Genomic DNA, 8,772 nt, shown 5'->3' on the forward strand with positions numbered 1-8,772 from the left:
GTGTGTGCAGAGCCCCAGGGTGGGGCAGCCGCTGGAGGCCAGACAGGTTGTGGGAGGTGTGTGCACGTACCCAGCTCGTGCAATGTGTGCATTCCCGCCCCCCCCCCGCCCCCAGCTCTGGCACACCGGGCGGGTGTCCCCACCAGGCTGAGCCTCTTCCCCCGTGGTAGAGGCCCTGCACAGTTGCGGGGCGCTCCAGGTGGGCTGCACACGCGAGACCTTGGAAGTGGTGTCTGGAGCATGGCAAACACACATGGCAGCATGGCTCCACAGCCCCTCATTTAGCCCCAAGGACACCCAGGACGGGTGCTTCCTGAGCCCTTCACTGTGAATTTTGAAAACATTTTTAAGTTTTTAAAACATATGTAAAATTAAAGCACAGATCCAGGAAACCACATGATGGATGGCTCCATGAGTCGTTTTTAGGCAAAGCCCCTTGGGCCCACCACCCAGGTCACAAGTGGACCTCAGGCGGCCCCCAGGATCCCTTTCATGTCCCACCTGTCCTGCTCCCTGCCCCCAGCAGCATCACTGGGGGGTGAGCACCTCTGTCCGCTGAGGACGGCACAGACACCCCCAGGCCGTCGGCTCAGTCTTGCCTCCTCAACGGGGTTCTGTCTTCTGACGTCCTGTGAGTCCCCCTCCCATTCCTTACTGCCTCTGTGTGGCGTCCCCACACCTTGGGTGGGTTCCGCCTCCTGCATCTTCACGGTCCCGTCCCCCATATCCCTCTGTCCGTCCGGAGCAGTGGTGTCCAAGTTCCTCTTCTGGTTCGTTTATGTGATCACTGGGGGTTGCAGAAGAGGCAGCCTCAATAGTATTTTCCACCTTTTGGCGACACAGGGTGGATGCTTGATTTCTGTCTTGATTGTGGTGTCAGGGTGCGAAGTCACATCTTGTCTCATCAGGGTCAGTTTGGGACCAATCTTTTCTTTTTTTCTTTTTTTTAAGCATCACACGGACTCACGGACCCAACAGATGTGTGTCCGTATGTTTTAAAGACACGGAAGCTGAGGCCCGGAGTGAATACCTCTTGCTTTCCCCAGAGACCAGCTCTTGAGAGAGCTTTGCCCTGGTGACGGTTGGGTCCCTTCGCTTGTCCTCTGCCCTGTGGGTGTGAGTGGAGCTGTCGTTTTACATAAAAAGTGTCGTACTGTCCGGCTAGGCTGCGGCACCCTTTTTTTTTTTTATTCAGTATTCCTTGGAGGTGAGTGCACGTCTTTCAGCGTCAGGCGTGCGCATACACGACTGTTTTTAGCGCCTGCGGAGGGTCCCTCTCTTGTACGCACCGTGGTTCCCTCAGCAAGGTGTGTAAATGTGGATGCCAGTCTCCAGTTTCTGTTTTGGTGCTGAGGTCATGCTCCTTAGGTGGGGATACCTAGATGTTGAGTAGGGTCATCAGGTGGTGGTCCTGAGAGGGCACACATGTGCGGGTGACCCTTGGCTCGGGTTGACTTTCCCAGGCTGGTAAAGATGCGTGAACACTTTGAAAGCTGGCCTGGGCAGGATGGCGCGGTTGCTTACGCAGCCTCGGCTAAACCGTGCCTGGCTTTCATAAGGACATGGACGGCCTGCTCCCTCCATGGAAGCATGTCTGGGAGCTCACAGTCCGGTGCACTGGGCCATGGTTCCCGGCTGGGGAGCAGGTGCTGTTGTTGGAAAGGCAACGCGATGTGGGGAGTGGGGCCCGTGGAGGCCTGTGCAGGGCGGGCGTGCTGCACGCGGGCCTGGGTCTGCCCGGCTGGGCGCATCCCCAGCCCCACATCGGAGGTGGGACTCTGCTTCCTACCAGCAGAGCGAGAGTTCCTTCGTTTGCCAAACGGCCAGCCCTGCAGTTGTCGGGGGCATTAAGGCAGAAGGAAGGGGCGCCTGGGTGGCTCAGTCAGTTAAGTGTCTGACTTTGGCTCAGGTCATGATCTCACAGTTCGTGGGTTCGGGCCCCGCGTCGGGCTCTGTGCTGGCAGCTCAGAGTCTGGAGCCTGTTTCAGATTCTGTGTCTCCCTCTCTCTCTGACCCTCTCCTGCTCATGCTGTCTCTCTCTCTCTCTCTCTCTCTCTCAAATAAATAAAACATAAAAAAATTAAGAAAAAAAAAGGGCAGAAGAAGGAAGGAACTCCGAATTCGAGGCACTGACCGGGGCCGGGGGGCGGGGGGGACAGCGCTGGCCTGGGGTCAGCTGTTCCCGTTTCCGCGCGCCCAGAGCACTGTGGGGGGAGAGCCACGGGATGTGCGGCCACGCCTAGAACCGCGGCGGGCCTCTGCTGGCTCACCTTGATGTGACCTCCACAAGGCCCCAGGCACAGGCGCCCGGCAATCTGCCGCCTGGTGATGGCACAGCCCCGTCGGGGCCGAGTCGGAGTGACTTTTCCCCCTTCGGAGCGTTCACAATTTCCGCCTGTGCCGGCTGCATCCCCCGGTGCCCTCCGCCCCGGTTTTGTTGCTGTTTTCCATCCTGCCTTTCCATTTGCCTGTGTTTTCCTAGTGAGCTGAGTGGGCATGGGGTCCTTGCAGCTGGGGCACAGTGGACGGCCGCCTCAGGACGGGAGGGCATGGGTCACAAAGGGAGGAGGCTGCTGGGAGGCAGGATCCGTGCCACCTGTCAGAGTAACTGTATCCTTTCAGTAGGATTTGATGCTCATTTAGTCACAAATCCAGGTGACATGGGGGCCAGTCATACTCAGATCTTCCCATTGCACGGCCGTTACTCTATGGCTCATGTGAACTTGTCTGCGGGGGGTTTTCCTTGGGGGGATCTCCCTTGGGGAGGGCTCTCCCTCAGGAAGGAAGGCTCTGGAGCAGGGACTGGCAGACTTATCGGTCAAGGGCCAAGGGTGGCACTACTGACCTCTGGCATTGTTGTGCAGAAGCAGCCGCAGGCGGCACCAAGCACTGGACACGACGGGGTACCAATAAAACTTTATTTGCAAGGACAGGCACAGGCAGCTTGGCAATAGTTCACCAACCCCAGGCTTGATGCCCAGCCTCTTCCAGTTAGAGAACATCACTGAGGTGCCTGGGTGGCTCAGTGGGTTAAGCGTCCAACTCTTGATTTCAGCTCAGGTCATGATCTCATGGTTTGTGAGATCGAACCCCATGTGGGGCTCTGCACAGAGTGTGGAGATTGTCTTCCTCTCGTTCTCTGCCCCTTTCCCATGCACACGGGGACGTGTGCACGCGTGCTCTCTCTCTCTCTCAAATAAATAAATATACACAATTTAACGACATCACTAACCCCAGCTTCTGCCAGTCTTAGCTGTCTATTCCAGCGTGTTTTGAGGCTCTCCTGTTAGTGGCGGGACCTGGCTGGTGACAAAGGGGTGGGAGGCAGAGTGACTCCCCATTTGAGGAGTGACACACATGTGGTGCTTGGTCCCGCCCCTCGCCCCTCCCCTCTGACCACCTTTGGCAGGTGTGTGGCAGCCATTCTGAAATCTCCAGGTCCCTCCCAGAAAGCCCCTGGGAAGCCAACTTACTCTTTGTCTTTATTTCTGAAGGAAATTTCCAGAACTCTTTGCACAGTTCAAGTCCTTCCTGGGGGTAAAGGAGCTGTCCTTCGCCCCGCCCATGAGCGACAGATCCGGGGATGGAATAAGCCGGGAAATTGACTATGCGTCTTGCAAGCGCATTGGGTCCAGCTACCGGGCGCTCCCCAAGACCTATCAGCAGCCCAAGTGCAGTGGGAGGACGGCCATCTGCAAGGAGGTAGTGCTCCCTGGCGGCTCGCGTTGGCTCATGCGGGGTATCGTCCCCGCCCCTGCCCCCCCATGCATCCTCCCGTTTTACAGGAAAGAACTGAATGTTGACTCTTTAAATATTGAATAATGGATGGGGCCGGGGTGTGGCCAGACGGAACGCCTGAGCTGAGGCTGGTTTCTCACCCTGCGGGGAGTGTGGGCACACTGGAGCGGAGGCCGCTGCCGTAGGCCTTGGCGTCTCCTTCCAGTGTTTAGACTTAACATTTCTTTCTGCCGTGATCCGGCCCTGTCCCAGGTTCGCTGCACTTGCTATGTTCCATTTAGCTTGACCACTGAATACTTTTTCGGGGTGAGTAGACAGGGTGCTCCTCTCTTTCCATAATTCAAGAGTGCTTGTTGGATTTCAGGATTCTAGGAGTCAGCACACTAAAATCCGGCCTATGCCTGTGTTTGTGAATAAAGTTTTATCGGCACACAGACATGCTGGCTGATTGACGTAGTGCCTGGGGCTGCTTTGCCAGGACGGAGGCAGAGTTGCATAGTCCTGACCAGGTGGCCTACAAAACCTAAAATATCGAGTATCTGGCCGTTTACAGGGAACATTTGCCAACTCCTGAAATAGTATGATTTATTTACTTGACCGAAGTCACATTTACTCTTAAAACCACTTTCAAATTAATGTGGCCGTTTGTACGATAAAGTAGTTTCCTGTGAAATCAGGATTCCGTTATCTTCTGCACCAGACGACATAGTAAAGCGTCCTGGCCACCGAGGCCTGCCGCGCTGGTCACACAGCGTTTCCTGTCGGTGCAGGTGCTGAACGACACCTGGGTCTCCTTCCCCTCCTGGTCGGAGGACTCCACCTTCGTCAGTTCCAAGAAGACCCCCTACGAGGAGCAGCTGCACCGCTGCGAGGACGAGCGTTTCGAGGTGTGTGTGCTGCCGCCCCAGGGCCCTAGGTCCTGGCTGCGGGGAGGACATGGGGGCACCTAACTCCCCGACCCCACGTGAGTCTGTCCTCCTCCCTCTCCACCCTGGGGTGCATCCTGATCCCCAGCCTCCTTCCGAGTATCAGGGATTCCAGCACTTTCCAGCAGGGGGCAGCACCTGAAAGTGTTCTTTTCCTGCCTTGTTGGCCTTTCAGCCGGTTAGGAAGTGGTGCTGTTGCTGTTACTTTAAATCTATGCGTATTTGAATTTGATTAATTTTTTTTCCATTGAAACACTCGTGGAGATGGTTGTATGTTTAGGTGCAACAACGATCCCGGGAGCCCTCCTCCTAGCGGTCACAGCTTGTAAAATCTCAGGCACAGCGTCACAGCCAGGGGGCGGCACTGGCACGCCCGAGCCCTTATTCCCATCTCCAGTGTTGGATGCGTCTTTGTGTGTGTGCACGTGTTTGCATGTGTGTGGGCACGTGTTTGTGTGTGTGTTGTGCGTGTGTGTGGGCATGTGTTTGCATGTGTGTTGTGCATATGTGTGGGCACGTGTGAGTGGCTCCAGGTGGGTGTCTCCACCATGGAGGTTCCCATGTTCACCACCACTGACCTACACCACTGCCCCCCCATGGGGGTCTCACGCTGCGCTGCCCTTTGTGGCCGTCCCTACCTGCCTCCCTCCCTCCCCCACCCCGTGCTTGACCCCTGGCAACCCCTGACCTGTCCTCCAGCCCTGACACTGTGTCCTAAGGGGAATCACACAGTGTGCGACCTTTAGGGATTGGCTCCCCGCTGGCATGTGCCCTGGGGGGCCATTCTTCGGGCTGCATATACTGTGAGTCTTTATGCCTTTGATGCCCCTGAAGCCGGTCAGCCTGGGGACTGTTCCCTCCTCTGTCCACCCCCCTACCATGTTCTGGCCACGGAACGTTCACGGGGTAGTAAGCGGCCCATGAGTCTCAGTCCCTGAACACCTGGCTCACGCCATTGCCAGCGTCCCGCCCCAGCTCCGTGACCCGCTGTGCGTGCTCCAGGCCCCTGGGGCCACGTCAGTGCCGCCGCTTCCTGGTTCCCGTCGTCCCCCCTCAGGCATGGAGGTGTATTGGTCCTGTGCGAGCATCTCTTCTGCGGACCCAGGCCTGTCCCCGGGGCCCTGCTGCCCACAGCCCCGACAGCCCACCCTGCCTTCCTTTCCGTAGTTAGATGTCGTCCTGGAGACCAACCTGGCCACGATCCGTGTGCTGGAAAGCGTGCAGAAGAAGCTCTCCCGAATGGCCCCTGAGGACCAGGAGAAGTTCCGGCTGGATGACTGTCTGGGGGGCACGTCGGAAGTGATCCAGCGCCGCGCCATCCACCGTATTTACGGCGACAAGGCTCCCGAGATCATCGAGAGCCTTAAGAAGAACCCTGTCACCGCTGTCCCTGTCGTCCTGAAGAGGTGCCTTCCCAGTTCTGGCTGCCCTGCCTGCCGCGAGCAGCCTCCCTGGAGCTCATTAGTGCTCTCGTCACCGGTGTGACTGGGGGGACCGCTGAGGTCCCAGGCTGGCTTACTTTAGTTTCCAGGCTTTTTTCATCTCCCCATTTTACTCCTGAGAGAAAATCACAACTGGGAACACTTGTTGTGTCCTTCTAGAACTTTCCACCATGCACATAATCCTATCGAAACAAGAAAAGGAGCTATTTTAAAGCACAAATAGGATAGTTCTATAGCAGAGCTTGCCTTTTACATAGTGGTAGATTTTGGAAAGCTTTCTGAGCTAGTGAACAGGTATTAATGAAGGGGCTGCCCTTGGCCAGGTGCTGCACTCAGCCCTGGGACTGCAGAGCTTGAGTGAGGCTGACATAGCCCCTTCTCGGGGGGCTCGCAGTCAAGCAAGGGAGCCCGGCGGTTGATCCAGCAACGACCTAGAGTGTGGTCAGAGCCACGGGCCGGGACAGGGAGGAGGGGCCGGGGCAGCAATACTGGAAAAAACGTGAAAGCCACGTTGTTCTCCAGAGCCGACGCTCCCCGCCTTCCTCTTTTCTTCCACACAGAACCCAGTGCACAGGCCAGGAGCTGGCTGTCCCCAGTTAGGAACGCCCTTGGCTGGGTCTGTGGGCGGCTGAGAGGCTGCCCGTGTGGGGATGACGGGTGGGTGCCCCGGGTTGTCCCCATGCTGAGCCCCCTCTGAACCCGCAGGCTGAAGGCCAAGGAGGAGGAGTGGCGGGAGGCCCAGCAGGGCTTCAACAAGATCTGGCGGGAGCAGTACGAGAAGGCGTATCTCAAGTCCCTGGACCACCAGGCCGTGAACTTCAAACAGAACGACACCAAGGCCCTTCGCTCCAAGAGCTTACTCAACGAGATCGAGAGTGTCTACGACGAGGTGAGGCCCTGTCCCTCTGTCTCGGGCAGGCGGCCAGGTCTCCGTGCCCCTGTTTCCCCGCATCACCTTCGCAGGGCTGCGAAGAGCTGGAGTGGATGCTTCTGTGGCCTACAGCTAGTCTAGAGGGAGGATTGTAACGGCCCTGCCGTTACCGGCAAAGGGCTCTCCCCTCCCACGCTTCCTGCCCTCCCCGCTTACCCACGGGGCCTCGATCGACCTTCCTTCAGGCGGATGATAACCGCGGCTTTCCTTTCTCTGCTGTCAGTGGTGTGCCAGGCAGTTAGACCCTGAGAAGGAGCGGTCTGTCTAACTCTAGTAAACCTTTGGTGCAGCACCATCATCTTCCTGGTTTAGCAGGAAGGAAACTGAGGCATGAGAGGTGGCCACTTGCCAAGGCCAGTCACAGAGGTCCAGGCCCTGGGGCTCTGCCTCTAGCCCCTGCCGTGTGCCTTCTTGCCAGCTTTGGCTCAGGCTCATGGGGCCAGAACCACAGAACTGAGACAGGGTTGAGCTCCAGGCCATGAGGATTTATGTGTCGGAAGATTCATGCAGGGAGTGAGTGACCCGCGAGAGCCTGTGATGGAAGCCCCTGCCGTTCTGCCTTCTTCCCCTGGGCCACCCTTGGCCCTGCAGGGCCACCTGCAGGTGTCTGGTCTCTGCACTCTGATCCTTGAGTGGGTCCTTAAGGCCTGAGAACACCCCCACCGTCCCCCAGTGAGGTCCGTGGTTTGCTGTCAGAATGAGAGTCGATGAGGCAGCTCGTGAGGCCGCCCACTATCACCACGGAGTTCCTGTGCTTTCCCTGCGGGCTCAGGGGCCAGGGGCCCCCGCACTCTCCGTGTGTGCAGGTCCCTCGTGCCCAGGGAGGTCGGTCCCTTGCTGCCTTGTGGGTCCGCGGAGCCCGGTTCTGTGTTCCCGCACGTGTAACTTGTGCGACGACAAAGTCTTAAATAGATTTTCGAGGGCGTCTGGGGCACAGATGAGAGAGGGACTCACAAGGCAGCAGGAGGAAGGGAGGTCACAGCAGAGCCAGGAGCTGGGCTCGGCGTCCATGCCGCCCGCGCACCGGCTCCCGGGACTCCCGCCGGCTCGGAGGGACGGAGAGTTCCAGCTGCCGCACAGTCCGTGGTGCTGGGGGAGCCAGGCCTCTGGTGGACGCACGAGTCGCCCACCCCAGAAAGCCGAGGCCCTAGCCCTGTTACCGGGTGCTACATCCATGCTCATTTTTTCTTTTTTCTTTTCAATTTTTTTTAATGTTTTATTTGAGAGGGAGAAAGAGTGCGCACGTGGCCACCAGCAGGAGCTTAGTACCCCTGAAGCAGCGAAAGAGGCGGGGGGTGGGGAGGAGGCGGCTGTAGGACAGTGTGCCAGGGATGGGGGTCCTCTCACCTGTCATGAGCAGTGCAGCAGGGCCCAGAGGGGTGGGATAGGGCTGATCTCACTCCTGTGGGTCACGTCACTCTGGACCCAGAGAGGACAGTGGCTGGAGTGGGCCGCTGAATGGGACCGGGCAGGCGCGAGGTGCTGGGCTGCACCCCCGAACCAGAGTGGGANGCACCAGGAGCAGCACTCAGAGGGCCGCAGCGCCCCGTCCAGCGAGCCGCACCTCATCTTTGTGTATGAAGACCGGCAGATCCTGGAGGACGCGGCCGCGCTCATCAGCTACTACGTGAAGCGGCAGCCGGCCATCCAGAAGGAGGACCAGGGCACCATCCACCAGTTGGTGCACCAGTTCGTGCCCAGCCTCTTCTTCTCCCAGCAGCTGGACCTGGGCGCG

General features: G+C 58.2%; 1 protein-coding gene across 1 annotated transcript in view; it reads left to right on the forward strand.

Moving 5' to 3' along the window:
* SIN3B (SIN3 transcription regulator family member B) overlaps positions 1-8,772 on the forward strand; it is a 38,352-nt gene that overhangs the window by 21,993 nt on the left and 7,587 nt on the right. The window contains 6 exon segments of the mRNA XM_077776995.1: positions 3,495-3,702; positions 4,509-4,625; positions 5,832-6,070; positions 6,812-6,994; positions 8,550-8,759; positions 8,761-8,772. The exon segment at positions 8,761-8,772 is cut by the window's right edge and continues 260 nt beyond it. Coding sequence (XP_077633121.1) covers positions 3,495-3,702; positions 4,509-4,625; positions 5,832-6,070; positions 6,812-6,994; positions 8,550-8,759; positions 8,761-8,772 — 969 coding nt within the window.

This window comes from Crocuta crocuta, unplaced genomic scaffold (assembly GCF_008692635.1).
Source record: "Crocuta crocuta isolate KB4526 unplaced genomic scaffold, BGI_CrCroc_1.0 scaffold77, whole genome shotgun sequence".
Taxonomy (NCBI): Eukaryota; Metazoa; Chordata; class Mammalia; order Carnivora; family Hyaenidae; genus Crocuta; species Crocuta crocuta.